Genomic DNA, 25,608 nt, shown 5'->3' on the forward strand with positions numbered 1-25,608 from the left:
GTGGGGCCTTATCCGGTAAAATAAAAAGTACTTTAGTATTATAGTTTAAAAAACACTCCTGGAGTGCCACTCTCTACTTCAGTCCTCGTACCAATAGGTCATCTGTTTCACCATTGGGGTCAATAATTTTTAAAATCGTGAATTTGTTTTCCTCAAAAAGCGTGAACTTTGCAAGTCAAAGTTATTGCTTAGAGCGGTGGTTCTTAAACCGGGGGGCTACGGGGACCCCTGCGGGGTACCGTGAGGTGATTTATAAACTTGAGATGATTAATAAACTTGATAATTTATAAACGTGAGGTGATTTATAAACGTTAGGTGATTTATAAACTTGATAATTTATAAACGTGAGGTGATTTATAAACGTGAGGTGATTTATAAACGTGCGAAATTATATCAGATGTGAAAGTCATTGGTGAACAATCGTGTGGTATGAATCTGCCGATATAAAATAACTAGGAATAACATTTACATCCATCTGGTAATCCAGAGTAATGTTGGTTCCCAATGGTAAACACATTTACCTCACGCGTGCACAGCGCGTCCGTTGATTATTTTTAAACTTCTCGTCGCTTTACAGTGGCTAGCCATATTCTTAGTTTTTTCGGTAAAGTCACGTTGAAGAGAAACAACAAAATAACAAAATATATATAAAACAATAAAAAATTCTCACGACGTTTCGACCATAACTCAAACGGTCATCATCAGGTGTAAATCAAAATTTAGTGGCTAGCCAGTTAGGATATCACCGCACAGACGTGCACAATCGGTTAAAAGTATTGATGTTCATTAATTCGTAACATGTGGGAGGCGGGATTGGAGGCTGTTGGTTAATAGAATTTGCGAGTTATCTGCGAGCTATAATTGTGGTTTGCCTACGTTTTCAACCACTGTACATACGACTTTTCAAGAATAAAATATAAACTTACGCCTATAAAAGATATAATATACTCGTTTACAGAGGCGCTGTACTCACCAGTCGGTTGTTGTGATTTTTTTAACTTTATTGTAGAGAAGCAGTGGCGTCGGTCTACATTACAGTCGACATCGAGTACAAAGATCCCCCGTGTAGCCTTTACAGGCTGTAGGGGCAAGTGGCGTTAGCGAGTAACAGCAGCGCCTATGAAGGTCGCTACAGGAGAGGTGGGTGGCCAGCACCACGCCCGGCCGCCTTTGTCTCCCCAGTGGCGATGTTTACTACACACCGCTACACCAGCTACTCATTTGAGGCCGAGTTAATCTAGCGGAGGCCCAGCACCCGGTTCAGATAATCGTCACTGGTGGTGTTGGTGGCCGTGAGCGGGAATCGAACTCGCGGGTGGCCGGGTTCGTAGCGTGTGCACTGTACAGACTGCCGATAGCGCCACCACTCGGCAGCAGCGTCTCCACGCAACATCACACAAAAACTTTCCTGATCTCACACACACCTTTGAATGTCATGACACGTGTGTGTGTGTGCGTAATGAGTCGTAACACGTGTGTGTGTGCCATGAGTGTGTAAACATCGCCACTAGGGAGACAAAGGCGGCCGGACGTGTTGCTGGCCACCCACCCCCTCCTGTAGCGACCTTCATAGGCGCTGCTACTCGCTAAGGCCACTTGACCCAACTGTGTGTCACGGAGATCTTTGCCTCTGTGTACCACGACATCGACGGCGTGTGTGGTGCACCTGGTGCTCAAGCGGCAGAAAGCTATGCGGCGAACATTTCACATCAGAACCCGCGGCCCACGTGGTCCCCCTCTGACGTCACCGAGCGCACAGGCTTCCCGCGTTGCATTCTGGGATTGAATTCGTCGAGAGCAGTCGCACGGTAGGTGGAGCTCCTGCTCCTTAGGTGATGTCTCTTTAATTTGTGTGATATCTCGTCACGAAAGTGGGATTATTTGTCTTTCACATTTCTTAAATAATCCGGGAACATTTTACAAATGTTCAATAAAAGGCGTACACCTTTTGGCGTCATGTGGTCGAGCACCAATTGGGTCGAGGCTCAAAAGAAAGCCGTCCCTTGGTGTGGACCAATCAGATTCAAGGGCAATGCATCATATATTATCAAAGTATGTTTTTTGTTTGCATTTTGACTTCAGGTATTGTGGTTAATGCAGACATGAATCCTTGTTAAAAGGTTTCAGTTTTGTTGCCAGAAAAAAGGGGAAAAACCCTATTATTACATTTTGGTACTGGCAAAGGTCTAATGATGAAGTGTCCTACTTCTTGGTTATTTCGGTAAAGTCACGTAGAAGGGAAATAATAAAATTAAATAATAAAAATAAAACATCAAATAAAATTCTCACAATATTTTATTTTTTAATTTTTATTGTTATTATTTTATTATTTACCTTCTACGTGACTTTACCGAAAGAACCAAGAAGATTAATCCCTGCAGTCGCGAAAGCTTTAAATCGAAAGTTTCCTACTTGTAGGCATGCAGTCACCAAAGAGCTGACATTCATAATAAAGGTTTTTGGGTTAGATCGCGTAAGTAAGTCATGACAAACCACAGGGTCTACTTAGCCATGAATGTGATTTCAAAGTGGACAGTCTGAATAGGATCATTGGTGGGGGTTTTCACATCTACGTTATGGTGTACATGCGTAGATGCGTGCGTTTGGCCGTGTGACGCTGAGTGATGTCCTTATGCTCTAACGGACGCAAACCCAAATCCCAGTTGTAGATTTACTCAGCTCACCATTCCTTTGGTGTTGACAAAATTAGGACCGTGTGTTTTTTTTTTGTTTCCCGTAACTGCAATGTCTATGTATGTTGAACCTCTTTGGCACCGTACGTAGCCAAACGTGCGAATGGGAGGTGCGGGGTGAGGGACAAAAAACTAAACACAACAAGGGGCCATCCATTTAGTAGGCACGCAAAAGTCTGTCAAAACTTGACCCCTCCCCCCCACCCTGTACGCACGCATACTTTTTACACCCGCCCCACCTGCGTACATACGCTTGAAGCACCCCCCCCCCCCCCGAATCCTATAGAACGGCTGATATTGAATCCACGCAGAAACGATCAAGGACTATCTAACTATTTTGAAGACCAATGTAGACAAATTATTATCGAGCCTTCACCCCCCCCCCCCCCGTTTCCTATGCGTACGTACATTGTCAGTCGACCCCCCATACACAAGCATACGCATTTGGGTTAACCGCCCCCTCCCCCCTCCATGCGTACGTACTAAATGGATGGCCCCCAACAAGCAGTTCTAAATAAATTTGCTTTCAATCTAGATGAGTTCAAAGTGCATCATTGAGGTCATCCTGTGCGGAGACAACCTGCCAAGGGACTCCGGGCATTTCCACTAATTTTATTTGGTATTTATTTGGTGCTTATTTCATCAACCCTGAGAGATGATGGGCTGAGGTGATGTTAATACCTAATACATACTCGCCTGACAGTCCAATGCTACAAACTCACATCACAAAACAGTGACACAAGCTCAATTGACAGCATGGACAACGGCTCATGTGAAAGTATACGCACAGATATCAGTTCCCCTTACATCAAAAACACTGACGTTTTATTTCACAAGCCCTCTGCACAGTACAGACATGGGTACAATCTCTATTGAGGTCCAGGATAATCGATGCCACATAAACACCTTAAGTGATCACATATCCCTTAGCTAAAACTGATTTATATTAAATGATCCGTTTAACACGTGGGCTTTCGCGACCAATATCATCCATAAGAGGGTTTTTTGGGTTAGATCGCATAGATATATAAATTTGTCGTTATTTTACGTCGTACTCAGATTGTAAATGTTGTGGCTTGGCTCTCCAACACACTGGCGTGCTGTACTAGTGACGAATTGGCCACGTTCTGTTTACGTGACAACCCTTACTAATTTGCTGTGTCGGGTGGTGGTGGGTTTTAACGACACATTTATATATTTACGCGATCTAACCCAAAAAAAACTCGATCATGGATTAAATTATCCACTTGTCTACTTGTTGCATTTGTTTACCCAGGAGGGCCCCACCGTGTGTCTCATGGCTGTTTTTCAAGAGAATGCTGCCAAATTTTCGTCATGGGGCAATCATGTCATAGGGCGATGATGTCATAGGGGCGATGATGTCGTAGGGGTGATGATGTCGTAGGGGCGATGATGACAAAGGGGCGATGTCATAGGAGTGATGATGTCATAGGGGCGATGATGTCAAAGGGGCGATGTCATATGAGTGATGATGTCGTAGGGGCGATGATGACAAAGGGGTGATGATGTCGTAGGGGTGATGATGACAAAGGGGTAATGATGTCGTAGGGGTGATGATGTCGTAGGGGCAATGATGTCGTAGGGGCGATGATGACAAAGGGGTGATGATGTCGTAGGGGCGATGATGTCGTAGGGATAATGATGTCGTAGGGGTGATGATGTCGTAGGGGCGACGTTTGCCTTTTGGCGTTGTTCTCTGCTCTATATCACTGGTGAGACAAGGCCACAAAGGAAGCTCTCTCTGGTGAGGCCAAGTCAGTTTCTAGCACAATGCTTACGTTATTATCAAAGCGTGTTTCTTTGCATGTTTTACCACAAGTATGTGTGGTTAATGCAGGTTCGATGCCTTGCAATAGGGGTCTATTTGGTGAGTGAACATGTTAACACCTCCTGTGTTATTCCCAGAAATGGTAAAACCTTTTTTCTTATTTATTTATCAGTCGGGGGCAATGATTGCTTTCTTTACAATTGAGTAATTTACTCAATTTGGATCAAGACGCCGGCACATAATCGGCTACTCTTGCACTTATTTGTGTCACGGGACCTTGAACGTTTGCCGCGAAGCAAACGGCACGTGCGTCCACGTCGCGTTCGCATCATAGATACACACTGCAGCATTATCCAGGGCGGCCGCTGGAGTCTAACCGCGAACCTCTTCTTGCAACGATCGGCGAACGTGCGGCCACGCCGTCAGGTTGCCTTGGCAGCAATCCACTGGCCCACGACGCATGAATGTGTGCGTCGCGTTGTACGTGATGAAGGCGTTACTGATATATCTGTGCGTTTGTGTGTCCGCGTGTGACTAGCAGCAATGGATGAACCTGTCGTCATCGCAGAGGCAGGGATGCACTTCACGCCTGCCGGTACTACTCCATTCACTACAGTATAATCGTAGCGCCCGATCCACTGCTACGTCTCTGCATCTAGCGCACACACGCACAACTCGAGTTCACTGCATTATCAACAGCCACGATCAAAGACAGTGGTCACCGCATTGCGCACTTTCAGATATGCTTTTGCGGCCGTCTGGAACGCTCTTCCTTCCGATATTAGGAAGCCACTGGAGCTATGCACTTTTAAATCATCTAGATTGACAAACTAATTTCTTTAAAACTGATTTTTGTGTTAGTTTTGTGTCTTTCCCCGCACCTCTGATTAGAACATCTCCATAATGGCATGATCCCGCCATACAACAGTCCTAGAACCTGCACACGTTCTCATTTCATTTCTCCGTTTGCGTAATTACATCAAAAACACTGACGTTTTATTTCACAAGCCCTCTGCACAGTACAGACATGGGTACAATCTCTATTGAGGTCCAGGATAATCGATGCCACATAAACACCTTAAGTGATCACATATCCCTTAGCTAAAACTGATTTATATTAAATGATCCGTTTAACACGTGGGCTTTCGCAACCAATATCATCCATAAGAGGTTTTTTTGGGTTAGATCGCGTAAATATATAAATTTGTCGTTATTTTACGTCGTACTCAGATTGTAAATGTTGTGGCTTGGCTCTCCAACACACCGGCGTGCTGTACTCGTGACGAATTTGCACGTTCTGTTTACGTGACAGCCCTACTAGTTGGCTGTGTCGGGTGGTGGCGGGTTTTAAGGACACATTTATATATTTACGCGATCTAACCCAAAAAACCCCTCTATCATGGATTAAATTATCCACTTGTCTGTGTCGTTTTGTTGCATTTGTTTACCCAGGAGGGCCCCACCCTGTGTCTCATAGCTGTTTTTCAAGAGAATGCTGCTAAATTTTCGTCATGGGGCAATCATGTGTGCGTCGCGTTGTACGTGATGAAGGAGTTACTGATATATCTGTGCGTTTGTGTGTCCGCGCGTGACTATCAGCAATGGATGAACCTGTCGTCATCGCAGAGGCAGGGATGCACTACACGCCTGACGGTACTACTCCATTCACTACAGTATAATCGTAGCGCCCGATCCACTGCTACGTCTCTGGAGCTATGTACTTTTAAATCATCTAGATTGACAAACTAATTTCTTTAAAACTGATTTTTGTGTTAGTTTTTTGTCCTTCCCCGCACCTCTGATTAGAACATCTCCATAATCGCATGATTCCGCCATACAACAGTCCTAGAACCTGCACACGTTCTCATTTCATTTCTCCGATTGCGTAATTTCTTCTTGGGCGTGTTCCTCCTTTGGCTTCCATTCCATGATTAAGTCTCATCCCTCAACGATGCTATACCCCTCAATAGAAGACACGTAAGAGGTTAGACTGAGCTCTTGTAAGTGATGCTCTCCTTGTTGATTCTTACTCTGCTTTTAATGCACATACACGTTCTTGGTACGTGCGTGTATGTGTGCGTGTATGGACAGCGCTAGTGTAGCAGTTAGTTCACCGCGCTACAAACCCGGTTACCCGAGTTCGATTCCCGCTCACGCCCGCCAACACCAGTGACGATTATCTGAAACGGTCTTGGGCCACCCCTAGGTAGACTCGGTCTCAAATGACTAACAGGTGTGATGTGTGAACGTCGCCACTGGGGAGCCAAAGGCGACCGGGCGTGGTGTTGGCCACCCACCTCCCTTGTGTGCCACAGCGCCGACGTTCATAGGTGCTACTCGCTCACAGCACTTGTTCCAACAGTCCATTAAAGGATATACGGGGGATCTTTGTCTTTGTTTTGTGTGTGTGTGTATGCAGATATCATCCAGAAATTCGGAAGTAGAATGACACCGTTTGAGCATGATGAACTCACACGCTACAAGCGCATCTATTATTTCAAGATCCGTCAGCCATCACACAGTTCTTTCAGCGCTGTCCATGATTTCATAAGTCCCCACTACAAGTTGGTACGTACCCTCAACCAAGGTCCATGTGGTTTCCAACCAATTCACATCTCACTGTAAACATAACACCCCTGGTTTAACACATAGGATTTCTCTTCTTGGTTCTTTCGGTAAAGTCACGTAGAATGGAAATAAAATAATAAAAATAAAACATGATAAAATTCTCACGACGTTTCGGCCACAACACAAGTAGCCTTCTTCAGGTGAAGGAACAGAACTGTCGGGACGACAGCGCTTCAATGAACACTGCTAAGCTTGGCAGCGTCTTTTAAGCTGGGTGGGAGGAGCAGAGCGCCTTGACAAAGGAGTTTACATATCAACAGAAGAATTTAGCATTGAAGTAGCTGTGTTAATGTGTTGGATTAGCAACACACTGCTAATCCAACACAGCTTAAAAGACGCTGCCAAGCTTAGCAGTGTTCATTGAAGCACTGTCGTCCCGACAATTCTGTTCCTTCACCTGAAGAAGGCTACTTGTGTTGTGGCCGAAACGTCGTGAGAATTTTATTTTATTATGTTTTATTTTTATTTTATTATTTCCATTCTACGTGGTGACTTTACCGAAAGAACCAAGAAGATGAATCCCTGCAGTCACGAAAGCTTTAAATCGAAGCATAGGATTTCGTGACCAATATTATCCAAAATTAAAAAATGTTTTGGGTTAGAACACATAAATATAAATGTGTTGTTAACCCACCGCCACCCGACACAGCCAATTAGTATCGGGGTTTGTCACGTAAATAAAACGTGCCAATTAGTGACTGCTTCAGCACACCAGTGTGTTGACGAGTAAATCCACAACATTTACCATTTGAGTACTTTGTGGGTTTACTCTCCAACACACTAGTGGGCTGAAGCAGTTACTAATTGGCACGTTTTATTCCCGTGACAAAACCTCTTACTAATTGGCTGTCAGGTGGTGGTGGGTTAACGACACATTTATATTTACGCGATCTAACAAAAAAAACCTTCATTATGAATAACACCCCAAAAACACTGCACGCTTACTTACACTTTGTCTGAGTGACGTACTGGATTGCTACTGCAAGTGTATAGAGAAATTGTATTACGGGAAATGTTGTTGCCAGTATCAACATGATGAAGAGAAAAGAAGACGCTCCACCTTTTCCTGGCAAAAACAACGCAGGAGGTGTTCAGACACCCAAGTAGACACCCAGATATTATCAGAACGAGCTTGCTTGGGTCTCTTACCACGATGGTGTGTGGTTAACGCATACCTGATGCTTTACAGTGGGTGTCTATTTGGTATTTAAACATCTTCACACCTCCTGTACTGTTGCCTATATTTTTTCATCAGGTAATTTTTTTTTTACCTCAACCTTACAGAATAAAAAAAAAATTGGGGCTTTTAGATGTTCAAGTAAAAAAAGCAACGATTTGAGGCCCTGTGCCGCATGTCAGAGTAATGCCTCTTGTAGCAGTGCCAGTTAACTTACATTCCCCATTTCACGTAGCCCACATGGTGGCAATGTTCACGTCAGGATTGTAGACTTTGCCACCCAACACTCGGGATCTTCTCTGGAGGCTGACAAATCTTTTGGTCTGCGTCCCGTAAAATGTGTTCACGAATCACAGCCACTGGTGCTCATAGACAGATCGGTATACGGACAGACAAAAATCATGATTCTAATACTTTTTAATAATTTTCTCTGAAAAATATGAATGCGAGCACTGTACCGATTGAGCACTGGTTAAATGAGTGCTAAGTTGTGATTGAGCACTGACTGAATGGTGCCGAGATGTTAACTACCTCGCCTGGTATACAGGATGTCGTGGGTTCAATAGCCTGCTGTATATTTGGAGTTTGCATGTTCTCCCCTTGGTCCCGTGGATTTTGCTCCGGGTCCTCTGGGTTTTCCCTCAACACTTAGAATCAACGTCACGCATTTAGAGTATTTGGCTGCTATAAATTTCCACGTGATAAGTCACTTCGTTGAGCGATATCATTTGTGATAGCCAGGTCGCTTCTGAAAAAGAGCTATATAGCTCAGCGGGTCTTACCTGGCAAAATAAAAATAACAGTTTGGTTTGAAAATGTTGTTTTATCTGAGTGTAAATCGAATTCTTTTGTAATGTTTTCCAGGTCCAGGATGAGCATCTGGCATATAGGTACCAGTTCCTGAGTGTGCTCGGAGCGGGAGCATATGGCCGGGTGATCCGATGCCTGGATCACAAACATAAGCGGGAAGTAGCTGTGAAAATGCTGCAGCACGAATCATAGTGAGTTTATATCTGGAATTGTGAAGAGAAGAGTTTGAAGAGATTGCGTGAATATAAATGTGCCGATTAGCGATTACTTCAGCACGCCGGTGCGATGAAGAGTAAACCCACAGCATTTACAGTTGAATATGACGTTTTCGCTGGTGATTACAACCAGCATCATCAGGCGATTTTCCATCATCAGGAAGAAAATCATCATCAGGAAAGAAAATGTTCGAAGTGGAATTCCTTTTATATGAGTGGTCCCTGTAATATTTAGAAATTTCCATCGCTAGCTCAGGTGCAGTTATGGGGAGGAGTGCTTACCCAAATTGCTGGGTTGCACTGTTAAGGCATTCCACCTTCCTGCGATGGGGATGTGTTTATGTTGAACTTCTTTCGTGCCGTACGTAGCCAACCGTGTTAATCGGAGGTGCGTGGGGGAATCATCAAATAATACATGATTTAAATGCATGCCTATAAAGGGCACCATACTTCAATAGGGATTACCGTTGGTACGGCTATTTTAATACACACAATGGACAGGAAGGACAAGATCAAAGGGTTCACATAATGTACATGCATCATGTACGTTGACTCTCTAATCCCCCCCCCCCCCCCACGTGGTGCAAGAGCGCAGAAGCGTGGTCACCACATCTACGCCTCTATATAAGGAACTAAACAGGTGGCCTTCTCCACAAATCTGGCTGTCGCCTGATGAAGCTAGTTGTAATTACTGGCGAAACGTCGTACTCAGATTGTAAATGTTGTGGCTTGGCTCTCCAACACACCGGTGTGCTGTACTAGTACACTACACTATACACTACACTATACACTACACTACTATACACTACACTACTATACACTACACTACTATACTACTATACACTACACCACTATACACTACACTACACACTACTATACACGTCACTATACACTACACACGACTAAACACTACTATACACTTCACTATACACTACACACTACTATACACTACATTATACACGAGTGCTGTACTAGTGACGAATTGGCCACGTTCTGTTTACGTGACAACCCTTACTAGTTGGCTGTGTCGGGTGGTGGCGGGTTTTAATGACACAACATTTATATATTTACGCGATCGAACCAGAAAAACACCTCTATTATTAAAGAAATGTGTTGATGCGGCCACCTTGTTTCTCAACGTGCAGTACTAAGAGCGGGGTGAGACTCGTTCACCACTTTTCTCTCCGCAGCACCAAGCCATACCATTCCGAAATGGAGGTGCAGATGCTTAAAGCGTTGCAGTCGAAAGAGAAAAACAACAACTACGTCATCAAACTCCTCAACACCTTCACCTTCAGGGGCCATTTCAGTCTGGTCCTTGAGCTTTTGACGTGAGTTGTTGTGGGTGTCGCTCCTCCGCCCTCCCTTGTTGCTGGAGGGCGACTGCCTCCAACTGCCCAGTAGCAGCGTCCATCACGAGCCTCCTCCCCGCAACATACATACACATAACACAATGCATCTGCTTCATGATTATAAACAGCGATGGGAAACGGGAGCACTTGTCAGCCGTGCACGAGGACACTGTCCCCCACGGGGCCCTACATCACCGGCGTGGGGAATGTTTGTGAGCGACCGGCTACGGTAGAGTCGACATCCGGCTCTTGCGAGGAGCCTCGTCTCCAATACGCGCCGCATGCGCATTGGTCACGAAGAAGAAGAAGGGAGCGTAACCATGCGTGCCGCTCTCTCTCGCAGGGGAGACCTCAGACAGCAACTCAAGTTGGCTCCCACGGCCTTTACCCTGCCCGAGGCCAAGGTGTACGTGAGGTCCATTCTGAAGGCCCTGCAGAAACTCAAGAATAAAAAAATCATTCACGGAGACCTGAAGCCGGTGAGTGAATACAACGGCCTGCAGCGTCATTGACGTCCCACCCACAGCGCCCCACCCACCCACAGCGCCCCACCCACCCACAGCGCCCCACCCACCCACAGCGCCCCACCCACCCACAGCGCCCCACCCACCCACAGCGCCCCACCCACCCACAGCGCCCCACCCACCCACAGCGCCCCACCCACCCACAGCGCCCCACCCACCCACAGCGCCCCACCCACCCACAGCGCCCCACCCACCCACAGCGCCCCACCCACCCACAGCGCCCCACCCACCCACAGCGCCCCACCCACCCACAGCGCCCCACCCACCCACAGCGCCCCACCCACCCACAGCGCCCCACCCACCCACAGCGCCCCACCCACCCACAGCGCTTCGTGCATCTCAGTGGCAATGCTCTAAGCCTGTGGTTATACTGGTAGTAGGAGACGTAGTGGACTGGAAGCCCAACCGGGATTAATTCACAGGAGGCAGGGGATTAATTGTGTATGTCTGTGGATGTCTGTTCACGTGTATCCGGACACCCGGATAAAATGGGAGGAGTGGGGCTGGGTGGAGAGGGGAGGGTGGGGAGGGGCTGGGTGGGGAGGGGAAGGTGGGGAGGGGAAGGTGGGGAGGGTGGGGCTGGGTGGGGGGTGGGAGGGGTGGGGCTGGGTGGGGCTGGTCACCTCGTGGTGCCCTTATAAAACTAAACGTTTAACCTACTCACGCCGGCTTGTGCCCGCCCTCACAGTCGGGCATATTTGCGGAATACACCACGTGGTGCCGCCGTTGACCCTGGCCATTGACCGAGCAACCCAACGTTCCCACCAGCTCCCTGAATTTTGTTTCAACCGAGTACCCCCCTTGCCTGACCCAACATGGTCCTGATAAATAAATGTATGAATAATGAACATCAATACTTTAACTAATTGTCCATTTTGCGAAGTATGCTAACTGGCCAGTAACTGCAAGCGAATACAAACAAAAATCAACGGGCGCGCTTTGCACGCGTGACGTCATTTGTTATATCCTTATAGGTTACCATATGGATTTAAATGTTATCGTTATTTTATATCGGTAGATTTATACAACACGGTTGTTCACCAATGACTCTCTCGTCTGATATAATTTCACCTCACGTTTATAAATCACCTCACGTTCATAAATCACTTTACTTTATAAATCACCTCACAGTACCCCCAGGAGGTCTGCGTAGCAATAACTTTGACTTGCAACGTTCACACTTTTTGAGGAAACAAATTCACGATTTAAAAAATAGTTGAACCCTATCGTAAAACAGATGACCCATTAGTATTAGAACTGAAGTAGAGAGTCGCAATCCAGGAGTGTTTTTGAAACTATAACCTAAACTACTTTTTATTTAAGGCCCCACTGAGCTGTGTAGCTTTTTTTAGAAGCAACCTGGCTATCAAAAATGATAGCTGAACGCAGTGGCTAATCATCATGTGGAAACATATATCAGCCGAATACTCTCAGCGTCTGATGTTGATTCTAAATGTGGAGGGAGAAACCGGAAAAATCCATGCGACTACTGGGAAAACATGTAGACTCCAAATATACAGCAGCAGCAGGCATCAGGGTTGGGATCAAATCCACAGCCTCCTGCGTACCAGGCGAGGTATCTAACATCTTTGTCTTCTCCAGGAAAACATCCTCATCAAGGACCAAGACACCAGCGATGTCAGACTCGCAGATTTTGGTCTCAGCTTTCAAGAGTGTCCCAATTGTAAGTGAGCTCACATGAGTGGGTGTGTGTTGGGGAGACTGCCCCCCATCTCCCCGTTCTCCTGTGACCCACCGTTCTCCGACTCTCCCCCCCTCGCGGCTGCCCCTCGTGGCATGATTTAAATGGCTGCACTAACCACCTTGCGAATGCGCCGCTGTGCCCCTCTCGTACACGCCAACCACGAGCTGCCCAGTGGCGAGAGTATCCACGCGGGCAGAATACACGGGACACCACAACGCGCGGGCTCACAAGTTAACGTGCACAGCGAGCGTGCACGCGCGGGCAAAATATACGCTCGTGCGAAAACGCAGGAAACCACAACGAACAGGCTCAAAACACCAGGCACCCCCCTCCGTACTCACAGAGACAACACGACATGGTTTAATGTCTACTGGCGATTTATTCCTCGATTAATGAAGCCACCCAACCTGTGTCAGTGTGGACCAGCAGGGCAGATCTAACCTATCTCTCTACGGTCTAGGACCCAATTTGTCCCGTCTCTCCCTACTCACTCTCCTTAACGGATATTCCCTCTTAGACTTACCTCCCCTCTCTGTACTTACGATCCGCTCTCGAGGTGTAGGTAGTCACAGAGAGGCGAGGCTGCACGTGGCTTTTGCTGGGGGGCTGGACCTGGCTGCTCTGCCACCCGTTTCACGGACGTTCGAGTAGCAGGGGACGATCACTCCTCGGTCCCTCACTCCAAAAGACCCCGGGCAAAAGAGAGGCCTGCTTCTCATTTTCGACCCTTTTTATTACCCTACTTCAAAGCCCAGGCGCCGCCGATCCGCTGGTCTCTCATCCAATCAGGAGCCTCGGATTTCCCGCTCTCTGCCAATCAGATCATCCCTCCTCCCCGACGCCCGCCCTCTATTGTTTAACCAAGTGCACGGCATGCAGGACCTCCTGTACCGCCCCACCCCCCACCTGCCTGCCGATCCGCGTGTGTTTTGGGTGTTTCCTCATTGCGGTTCTCAGTGAGTTCGCCGTGGCCATACAATGTTAGGTTAATCCACGGTGCCGCAGTGTCGTTCGGCCTGGGGGGGGCTGCCAATTCCCTGGCCCTGAGAAACCGTGGAGCACCCCCACGAGGGGGGCTCTCGGGTAAAAACTCAGGGGCAGGTGACCCCCCCCCACACACAAGGCCCTACGTGAGTGCAGGTGTGTGTTCACGTGGAGGGTGGCGGGGGAAGCGCCGTGACGGAGGCCGGGTGGCTTCTCCACTGCAGCACCCCCGTTGCAGGCACGGCTCCCACGGGGCGGCTTCGCTGTCGTGGCACCACGAGTGTGTGTACTGTGTGTGTGTACTGTGTGTGTGTACTGTATGTGTGTACTGTGTGTGTACTGTGTGTGTACTGTGTGTGTGTACTGTGTGTGTACTGTGTATGTACTGTGTGTGTGTACCGTGTGTGTGTACCGTGTGTGTGTACTGTGTGTGTGTGTACTGTGTGTGTGTACTGTGTGTGTGTACTGTGTGTGTACTGTATGTGTGTACTGTGTGTGTACTGTGTGTGCGTACTGTATGTGTGTACTGTGTGTGTACTGTGTGTGTGTACTGTGTGTGTGTACTGTGTGTGTGTACTGTGTGTGGGTGTACTGTGTGTGTGTACTGTGTGTGTGTACTGTGTGTACTGTGTGTGTACTGTGTGTGTGTACTGTGTGTGTGTACTGTGTGTGCGTACTGTATGTGTGTACTGTGTGTGTACTGTGTGTGTGTACTGTGTGTGTGTACTGTGTGTGTACTGTATGTGTGTAATGTGTGTGTGTACTGTGTGTGTACTGTGCGTGTACTGTGTGTGTACTGTGTGTGTGTGTGTACTGTGTGTACTGTGTGTGTGTACTGTGTGTGTACTGTGTGTGTGTACTGTATGTGTGTACTGTGTGTGTACTGTGTGTGTACTGTGTGTACTGTGTGTGTGTACTGTGTGTGTACTGTATGTGTACTGTGTGTGTGTACTGTGTGTGTACTGTGTGTGTGTACTGTGTGTGTGTACTGTCCATAAGCTTAACCCTAATGATATTCTCGTAAGTTTGGATGTGACGTCTCTGTTCACGAGGGTTCCGGTCAACGGGCCAATTAAATTACTCGACACTCTGGTAACGAACAAAGGTTTAGCCAAAGATATCCCAAGACGAGCTGAACACTGTCTAAAGAACACTTACTTCTTGTGGCAAAGTGACTTCTATAAACAATAGGAAGGAGCAGCAATGGGCTCTCCTTTGTGTCCTGTGATAGCGAATTTGTACATGGGAGATTTTGAAACAAAAGCAATAGCTTCAAGCACACTAAAACCATCTGCTTGGTTGAGATATGTGGATGACACATTGGTGGTCTGGCCACACGTCAAAGATACACTGAACGCATTTATAAATCATCTCAAATCGCAAAACCCATCCATCCAGTTCACCATGGAAGTGGAAGCTGACAGAACTCTACCATTTCTGGATATTCTGCTCGGACGGGGTCGAAATAGTAAAATAACACACAGCGTTTGTCGAAAGAAAATGCATAGTGATGCCTATCTGAATGCAGAGTCACACCATCACCCCGCACAGAAATCTGCTCTTATCAAGACGCTCATTCGTCGAGCTAAGAAAGTGTCAGATGGTGACAGTCTGAGAAGTGAAATTCAACATGTTAAACAAGCGCTGCAAATGAACAGTTACAATGATGCACAAATCAACAGGGCATTGAATGCCAAAACCAAATCAAGTAACATGAGAATTGAAACTGCCCAAGTAATTAAAATGATCAAAAGAACGTACATTGCGGGAGTAACTTATAAACTAGCCAGATGTTTGGAACAAAAAAAACATCCGAGTCAGATATGGCACGGTACATAAAATACAACAGCAAAAAATCTGGTACAAAAGATACATTACCGAAGCTATCAACAGAAGAGGTGTCCAGGATTAACTGCACTTGTGGCAAATGTTGTTGGGCAAACAGGACGAATGATCAACACGAGACTAAAAGAACATAAGAGAAATATTAAATACTTCCAAATACAACTGTCAGCAGTAGCAGAACACGCGTGCCAACAAGGACACTCAATTGATTTTGATAATGTTGAAGTTCCGTGCAAAATTAGCTACAACACACGCGCCGACAAGGACACTCAATTGATTTTGATAATGTTGAAGTTCCGTGCAAAACTAGCTACTACTGGCTAAGACCTCCGTAATTAGATAATCTATCGAAATTGAAATAAATAAAAAATAATTTTAATCGTTCGGATAGCGACCGAATTAGTGCTGCGTGGAAGAGAATCATCAAATAATACATGATTTAAATGCACGCCTATAAAGGGCACCATACTGCAATAGGGATTACCGTTTGAACGGCTATTTTAATACACACAATGGACAGGAAGGACAAGATCAAAGGGCTCACATAATGTACATGCATCATGTACGTTGACTCAGTAATCCCCCCCCCCACGCAGAAGCGTGGTCACCACATCTACGCCTCTATATAAGGAAATAAACAGGTGGCCTTCTCCACAAACCTGGCTGTCGCCTGATGAAGCTAGTTGTAATTACTGGTGAAACGTCGTACTCAGATTGTAAATGTTGTGGCTTGGCTCTCCAACACAACCGGTGTGCTGTACTAGTATACTACACTATACACTACACTATACACTACACTACTATACACTACACTATACACTACACTATTATACACTACACTACTATACACTACACTATACACTAGTGCTGTACTAGTATACTGCACTATACACTACACTATACACTACACTACTATACACTACACTATACACTTCACTATACACTACACTATACACTGCACTACTATACACTACACTATACACTATACTACTATACACTACACCACTATACACTTCACTATACACTACACTATACATTATACTACTATACACTACACTAAACACTACACTATACACTTCACTATACACTACACTATACACTACACTACTATACACTACACTATACTACTATACACTACACCACTATACACTACACTATACACTACACTATACACTACTATACACTACTATACACTAGTGCTGTACTAGTGACGAATTGGCCACGTTCTGTTTACGTGACAACCCTTACTAGTTGGCTGTGTCGGGTGGTGGCGGGTTTAACGACACATTTATATATTCACGCGATCTAACCCCAAAAAAACTGTATTATGGATGATATTGGTCACGAAAGCCTACGTGGTAAACTGTGTGTACTGTGTGTGTGTACTGTGTGTGTACTGTGTGTACTCTGTGTGTGTACTGTGTGTACTCTGTGTGTGTACTGTGTGTACCGTGTGTGTGTACTGTGTGTGTACTGTTGTACCGTGTGTACCGTGTGTGTGTACTGTGTGTGTACTGTGTGTACTCTGTGTGTGTACCGTGTGTGTCTACTGTGTGTGTACTGTGTGTACTCTGTGTGTACTGTGTGTGTGTAGCGGTTAGTGTAGCGGTTAGTGCGCTGCGCTATAAGCCCCGGCGACCCGAGTTCGATTCCCACTCACGGCACACCAACACCGGTGACGATTATCTGAACCAGTCCTGGGCCTCACCTAGATCGACTCGGCCTCAAATGAGTACCTGGTGCGATGTGTAAACATTGCGACTGGGGAGACAAAGGCGGCCGGGCGTGGTGCTGTCCACCCACCCCGCCGTGTGCCGTGCCTGCCTTGAGAATAATCCACGCGACCACAGTGGGCATCAGGGTCGGTATCGAACCCACGGCCTCCCTGTGTACCAGGCGACATAGTTAACATCTCTCGCCCCCATGGCAAGAGATGCCAATGCAAGAGATATCGACATCTTTTGTTGTTGTCGTTCTTTTTTTGTAGACTTCAACACGTTTGGCACGGAGCAGTACACAGCGCCAGAGATGTACCTCAAGCTGCCCATCACGTGCTCCGTGGACATGTGGTCTCTGGGCTGCGTGGCTGCTGAGCTCGTGACTGGCCATCACCTCTTCAAGAGAAAGTTGGGATGTCACCATCTGGAGAGGGTCATCGAGGTATGCTCGAGGTCTTTCTAGGTCAACAACAACAACAACGACTAGAATCTGAATGTGTGTTTAATACTGGAGGAATCCGATGAGCCATGAAGCTCTTTGTCACAGGGTTTTTTTTCTACAAGTTACGTGTGGCGAGATGTTAACTACCTCGCCTGGTACGCAGGAGGTCGTGGGTTTGATTCGACGCCTGATGCTGCTGCTGTATATTTAGAGTCTGCGCGTTCTCTGTCTCTCTCCCCGTGGTCACTGCGTGGATTTTCCTCCGGGTCCTCGGGTTTTCCCCTCCACATTTAGAACAACAACATCACCACGCGTTTCACAGTATTTGGCTGCGGCTATACATTTCCACATGACGACAAGCCACACCGTTGAGCTATCAAGTGTGATAGGCCAGGTTGCTTCTGCAAAAGATGCTGCACAACTCAGTGAGGCCGTCACCTGAATGAAATAACAAGTCAGCTGCAGTTAGTTCAATATAAACGCGGTTTCATAACAGACCCACGTCATGTCACGAACCACGAAGCGAGTCACATGTGCGTCGCTCCGTGCGCCTCTCCGTGTGCGCAAACAGAGTATTTGGCTGCGAGAAGAAGTTATCACGTGATGGCAAGCCACTTCGTGAAGCTATCCATTGTGATGGCCAGGTTGCTTCTGAAAAAGAGCTACTGTATAGCTAAGTGGGGCATTACCTGGTAAAATAAAAAATAGTTGAGTAGTAATAGGGAATAGTAGTACTGTACTGCACAATGATGGTCGGTGTAGGTTGGTGAAGGGGAGCAGAGCATGGAAGCATATGAAGTACAACAATAGATTTTGTTGCACTGCCCAGTAATGCACACCACGTAATCCCGACAATCTGGTGTGGGCAATGGTCACTCATCCGAGCACTTTGCAGGCCAAAACCTGCTGAGCTTCTGAGATCCGACGAAAGTGGTCGAAGGTAAGTCGACCGGACGGACACACATAATCGCGTGTGCATCAACGACTAATCTCTCGACTGATCTCGCCCATGTCAACTCATCGCCGCTGTGGTGTGCGTGCGTGCAGATCCTGGGGGTGCCGCCAATGACTGTCATCGTAACCTCGAAAGCAAAGCTCATTTCCTTTGGTGAGTGGAGGAGGGGGCGGCGGTCGCTACTTGCGCAGGCACTTCTCCTAGAGCCGTGTGGCCATGCAGCCAGCGATATTGCCCTCTGTTTTAATCTGTTTTCCCTTTATCGGCCATGAGCCGACGGGGAATCTCCACGTGCAAGTGCATCTTTGAGTCTGAGATTTGACGTAGCCAACTGTGCTCATTGAAGGTGCAGGGGAAGGACAACAAATTTAACACAAAAAAGCTGTTTCAAGAGAAATTAGTTTTTTTAATCTCGACGATGATGATTTAAAAGTGCACAGCTCCCAGTGGCTTCCTAATATCGGAAGGAAGAGCGTTCCAGACGGCCGCAGAGGCGCATCTTAAAGCGCCGTGCGATGCGGTGACCTCCGTCTTTGTTCGATGGCGAGGTATAGTGGTTCATTTGCGGCAAGCGCTTTGTGTGCAACGAGCACGACCTCATCATGTATTCGTTCAGCAACACTGAAGCGACATTCAAGTCGTGCATAAAATGCGCACTGCGTTGCAGTCTTCATCCCAGCACTAATTCTCCGTGTCCTTGTTTGTTTCGTAAAACAGGTCACATGGGCGAGATCTTCGTCAAGAACAACAAAGTAACCCCGGAAAGCTTACCCCTCAACGAAGTGCTTGGGACGGAAAATATCCATTTCCTCAATTTCATCAAAGGATGCCTCACGTAAGTGGCACACCACCGCGCACTGCGCATTATCTTCGTTGATAATTCAATTCACATCTGCGATCGACACTCACCTGACAGATGCAATTTCGTTGAGATTGGGCAGCTGCTTGTCCTGTCAGGGGCAAAATGTTTTTGATGACGTCATCTGACAGTCAACCACGTGACGTGATACGGTTGTCGGTAAAACTGCGTGCAGCCTGTTTATCCTATCACGCGATAGTAGCTGTGTTCCTGAAGAACAAAATGTTTAGGAAAAATCGCATTATAATAAGCAATATATAACGTAGGGTAAAGCGCAGTCCGCGATAATGCGTGAGGTGCATACGCAGGCCGAACAAAGACCGAGGCGCGTGGTGGGCATGGTGGGCAGCATCCAGAAGCATCCACCAGCATCCCAATGTCCCTGCGTTACGTTGAGCCGAGGCGGCCGCACGACCGCTTGTCCCTACTCGCGCTGCGACGTAGTTCCGGTCGCTCGATGGTGTCGTGAAAGCACCATGCGGTGCTATTCGGAGAACAGACCGTACAGCTCGCGCCTACTCCATGTTTGAAGAGGAGTGGGCCTTCTTGACCGCTTTATTTAGTTATTTCCCTTCCCCTCTCTCCAGGTGGGATCCCATGTGGAGGTTCACGCCTGAGGACGCCCTCGAGCACGAGTGGATGGCGGACAGCTCCCTCTACCTGGATGCGGAAGCGTTCCCGACGCCGTCTAGCCAGGCCGAGGGAACCTTTTTTACCCGCGGCAATAATTGCGGCACGCTCAGCGAGATTGACGACGACTCCTCTTCCGGTGGATGCGGGTCACCCGATCCGGCGGCTTCCGCCCCGTTGCCGCCGGCGTCCTCCGAGAGTGTGGAGTCGTACCTGACGGCTTGCGAGTGGCTTCGCGAACCGTCGAGCGGGGCGATCCCCTCCGCGTCCGGCGAGAGGGGCACTGAGAAGGGCCTCAGAGAAGACAGCAGCTGGGACGGCAGCATTAGCTGGACCATGAGTCAGGGGAAGTGAGTCTTCGTGTGCGAGTGGTGCATTTGGTGAAGTTTTGGGGCTGGCTGGGTTGTTGAGTTAAAGTGCCTCCCCTTTTGGCAACAGGCGTAGAGAATCCATATTCTTTGGGTCTTTCGGTAAAGTCACGTAGATAGGTTCAAATTAAATAACAAAAAAATAACAAAAAACTGCGACGTTTCGATTGCAACGCAAGCGGTCGTCATCAGGAAAAGTGGGTTAGATTCTAAAGGCAAACTGTTTATAAAGGTTTGAAATGGGCGTGGCCCAAATGTCAGCAGCCAATGGTAATGTGAGTGGTGGGCAGCAACCATGACGGTGGTTGGTTTTCCACCAATCAAAGGGCTGCCAGGTGAAAATTGGCATGTTGATAGAAGATCGCAGAGCCACCGCCACCTCCAGGTCGGCACGCGAATTGGCTGTGGTAGTGTGAACCTGTTAATGAACAACGAACATCGTAAGGTGGTAGGATGGGAACATCACAGCCAGTTATGACTTAAACTGGTTGATAACGTCCTTCCAATGATTGCTCAGTTTGTACCCATCTTCTCGGTGGAAATTGTGTCTGTGTCTGTATATATGGATGGCTTCGTGAACGAATCTTTATTGATAGCCAGTGGGTTTGCAGAGTACCTTCGTCTTAGAGAAATCAATTCCGTGTGAGTTCACCGCATTAAAACAATGATCAGCCACGGCCGAGGTATTGGTCCTACTCACGAACACGGTCCGAGACATGTCGCTTAGTTTCCCCAATGTAACTACTGCCGCAGACACAAAATGTAATGACTGCCGCAGACACAAAACCATCACCTTGCCATACATAGCAGGGGTCACCAAAAAGATTCCAAAATCATGAGCAAACACAAGATCCAGGTTCGATTTAACACTGCATAAAATTCGTGATCTGATCCCATCTGTGAAAGATGTGATCCCTGACTTGCAATACCCCGGCGTCTACAAACTAAGCTGTGTCTGCGGCAGTAGTTAAATTGGGGAAACTAAGCAACATGTCTCGGAACGTGTTCGTGAACATAAGGCAGATCTGAAACACGGTAGTTACGTAGTTACTTTAGTTATTGACAGGGCCAGGGTTGTGTAGCACTATAATGGGTAGGTGTGGGGAGCGGTGGCGCAGCGGTTAGCACGTGGCAGTACGAACCCGGAAACCCGAGTTCCATTCCCGCTCACGGCCACCAACACCCAGTGACGATTATCTGAACCAGGTCCTGGGCCTCCCCTAGGTCGACTCAGCCTCAAATTAGTACTTGGTGCGATGTGTAAACATTGCGACTGGGGAGACAAAGGCGGCCGGGCGTGGTGCTGGCCACCCACCCCTCGTGTGCCATGCCGGCCTTCATAGGTGCTCGCTAACAGCACTTGCCCTCACAGGTGATATAAACGGGGGATCTATGCTATACGGGGGATCTTGCCCTGTGTTTCTTCATGTACGGTAGGCGTTACATTTTACATTTTATTCCTATATTTTAAAACTGTACGATAATTTGTACTTCTCATGTTAACGAAAAAAGTTGTTCGAGCGTGGAACATTTTGGGGCTGAAACGTCTCTTAGCTGTTAACACGGGCCAGGAGACCATGGGCGGTGTTTGACGCATCCCGCTCGTCGCCTCGCGAGACGCGCCCCCTGCAGTAAGTGGGTGCTGCCGTGAATGCCTCAAGTACGGATGAGGAGCATATCGATGTTACGGGCATTTTGTCTCTACCAGCTGGGTTCCGGTCCCCTGCACCAGCAAGGAACATCGCCGTCCTGACGACGGGAGGGATGAAGACGCCGCCGCCACCATCGCCGCCGCCACCACGGTCCCCACCATCTTCACCATCTCCACCGTCACTGCCACCACCGTCCCCACCATCTCCACCATCTCCACCATCGCCACCGCCACCACCGTCCCCACCATCTCCACCATCTCCACCGTCACTGCCACCACCGTCCCCACCATCTCCACCATCTCCACCATCGCCACCGCCACCACTGTCCCCACCATCTCCACCATCGCCACCGCCACCACCGTCCCCACCATCTCCAACATCCCCACCATCTCCACCATCACCACCGCCACCACCGTCCCCACCATCTCCACCATCTCCACCATCTCCACCGTCACTGCCACCACCGTCCCCACCATCTCCACCATCTCCACCATCTCCACTATCGCCACCGCCACCACCGTCCCCACCATCTCCACCATCTCCACCATCGCCACCGCCACCACCGTCCCCACCATCTCCACCATCTCCACCATCTCCACCGTCACTGCCACCACCGTCCCCACCATCTCCACCATCTTCACCGTCACTGCCACCACCGTCCCCACCGTCCCCACCATCTCCACCATCTCCACCATCTCCACCGTCACTGCCACCACCGTCCCCACCATCTCCACCATCTCCACCATCGCCACCGCCACCACCGTCCCCACCATCTCCACCATCTCCACCATCTCCACCGTCACTGCCACCACCCCCACCGCCCCCTCCACCACCACCTCCGTCGCCGATGATGATGATGTCGGCAGTGGGCCGACGGAAGCCCGGAGAACTCGGCGAAGATTCGCAGGCACTAGGAGGCGCTTCCGGAAATTTCTCTCTTTCGTTCGGAATCACTGTTGCTGTTGCACGAGCGAAGAGGACGATGATCCTGTCACAGGGCCGGCCATTCGCCGCCCTGGGGACAAAGTTTAGTTTTATTTCTGGGGGGGGGGGGGGGGACTTACATGGCTCGTGAGTGTGTCTCCCTATAAGGTGCTGTGTGTCTTACGGAATAAATGCTGGGGGGGATTCACCACGGCCTCGGGGAATCTTCCGGTGCCAGCATCTCGTGCGAATACTGGGAGAGAACCAAGCGGAGGAGTGGCGGGAGGATGGCTGCCCATCATCACCACCACACCACACGCATGGGACTAGCCCAGATCAACGATAATTGACATTCGGAGCTGTCACCTTGCATGGTGTCCTCCCAGCCAGCCTAGCTTGTAATCTCAGCCGTTGTCAAGAGGGGAGAGAGATGGAAAGCGATCATGTACTGTGTTCAACTGTTGTAAAATATAATGGGGTTCAATGAAAAAGGGAATCATTGTTAAGTATAAGATATATTGTAGATCTCCATGTATATATACTGTAAGGAAAAAATGTAGTTTTGTAAGAAAAGAAAAAAATCTGTTATTTTTCATATTACTTGAGTCCGGATGCTGTTTGAAGAAGCATAATGAGTCCCCGCAATTACACACAGACACACACACAGACACAACGACACATACACAGACACACACAGACACACACAGACACACACACAACGACACACATAGACACAACGACACAGACACAGATAAAACGACACGCACACAGACACAACGACACACACACACAGACACACACAGACACAACGACACACAGACACACACAGACACAACGACACAGACACACACAGACACACACACAGACACAACACACAGACACAACGACACACACACACAGACACACACACAGACAACAACAACCGCCATTCGCCACTAAGTGGCGGTGACGTCACCACGATGCTTGTGCCAGGCTATGTGCACCCTGATTCCACGTGAAATGTCGAACGCCCGCTGGCAGGAGGTCACGGGGCAGACCCAGGTGCCACGGGTCGACTGACTGAGATGACTGGCTGATGCACCACCTGTGTCCCCTACTGTGGCAACCTGCTGTTCTTTAGCCACCCGGCGCTCCGCTCGTTGTTGTGAGTGTCGCTCCTCCGCCCTCCGTTGTTGTTGGAGGGCGACTGCCTCCAACTGCCCAGTAGCGTCCTTCACGAGCCTCCTCCACATAGGCCGATCTTGACACCGCTGGTACCAGTCATCGGCAAGTCCACTCAGCTCCACGTCCTCCTGTACCACATCACTCCATCTCTTCTCTAGCCCGTGCCGCGCCCGCTTAGCCCCCTCAATCCGGCCGAACAAAAGCTGTTTCGGCATGCGGTGGCTGGGCATGCGGGCTACATGACCCAGCCATCGCAGCCTTCCCCGCTGGAGGAGCTCACCGATGGGACCTTGCCCAGATCTTTCAAGGATTTGTGAGCTCCTCACACAATCCAGTCTGGTTAAACCCAGGATGGATCGTAGGCAGGCCAGCCTAAATGTTTCTAACCGGCGAAGATGTTCCATTAGGGGGGTCCACGTTTCGCAAGCGTAGAGAAGGGAGGGAATGACCGTGGCCGAGAAGACCTGAAGCTTACACACAGACACACACAGACACACACACAGACACACGCAGACACACACAGACACAGCGACACAGACGACACAGACACAGCCAAACACAGACATAACGACACACACAGACACAACGACACACACACAGACACACACAGACACAACGACACACAGACACACAGACACACACACAGACACAACGACACAGACACACAGACACAACGACAGACACAAAGACACACGCATACATACAACGACACAAAGACACTTACAACAACGATCACACGTGTAGCGATAACAGACTGTTACAGAAAGTGTTGTTCGTGAGCACCTATGAAGGCAGTCACAACGCCCGGCCGCTTTTGTCTCCCCAGTGGCGATGTTTACACATCGCACCAGGTACTCATTTGAGGCTGAGTCGACCTAGGGGAGGCCGTGAACCCATTCCAATAATTGTGACTGGCGTTGGTCGTGAGTGGTAATTGAACTTGGATCTCCGGGTTGGTCTCGCCGTGCGTTAACCACTAATCACAAACAACAACAACCGCCAATAGCCACTAAGTGATGGTGACGTCACCACGGGCGCTTGTGCCAGGTCAGGTGCACTTTAAGGCCACGTAAAGTGTCGAGAGTCCGCTGGCAGAAGGTCACGGGACAGATCCAGCAAGTGCCACGGGTCGACTTAGATGACTACTGGTAGATACACCTGTGGGGCCCGACGT

General features: G+C 48.4%; 1 protein-coding gene across 2 annotated transcripts; it reads left to right on the forward strand.

The window, feature by feature from the left end:
- The first annotated feature begins 1,438 nt into the window (after positions 1-1,438).
- Positions 1,439-23,867, forward strand: LOC142930407 (uncharacterized). 2 transcript variants are annotated; one of them, XM_076072757.1, is made up of 13 exons: positions 1,439-1,808; positions 5,024-5,077; positions 6,082-6,135; positions 6,902-7,050; positions 9,152-9,288; positions 10,503-10,643; positions 11,008-11,143; positions 12,791-12,872; positions 17,710-17,882; positions 18,930-18,990; positions 19,555-19,672; positions 20,284-20,676; positions 22,403-23,867. In XM_076072757.1, exons 2-13 carry the CDS (start codon positions 5,026-5,028, stop codon positions 23,376-23,378), a joined length of 2,472 nt encoding a protein of 823 aa, XP_075928872.1. In that variant the 5' UTR covers positions 1,439-1,808; positions 5,024-5,025; the 3' UTR covers positions 23,379-23,867. The 2 variants fall into 2 exon arrangements, with proteins under 2 accessions (XP_075928872.1, XP_075928873.1); XM_076072758.1 differs by lacking the exon at positions 1,439-1,808 and having other exon boundaries at positions 4,936-5,077.
- The last annotated feature ends 1,741 nt before the right edge of the window (positions 23,868-25,608 follow it).

This window comes from Petromyzon marinus, chromosome 38 (assembly GCF_048934315.1).
Source record: "Petromyzon marinus isolate PM22_M1 ecotype Great Lakes invasive population chromosome 38, UKy_Petmar_22M1.pri1.0, whole genome shotgun sequence".
NCBI lineage: Eukaryota > Metazoa > Chordata > Hyperoartia > Petromyzontiformes > Petromyzontidae > Petromyzon > Petromyzon marinus.

Coding starts and splice junctions, on each gene's coding strand:
- LOC142930407 (XM_076072757.1), top strand. CDS start 5,026: ATGGATGAACCTGTCGTCATCGCAGAGGCAGGGATGCACTTCACGCCT. Junction 5,078..6,081: donor GATGCACTTCACGCCTGCCG/GTACTACTCCAT, acceptor CGTGACTATCAG/CAATGGATGAACCTGTCGTC. Junction 9,289..10,502: donor ATGCTGCAGCACGAATCATA/GTGAGTTTATAT, acceptor TTCTCTCCGCAG/CACCAAGCCATACCATTCCG.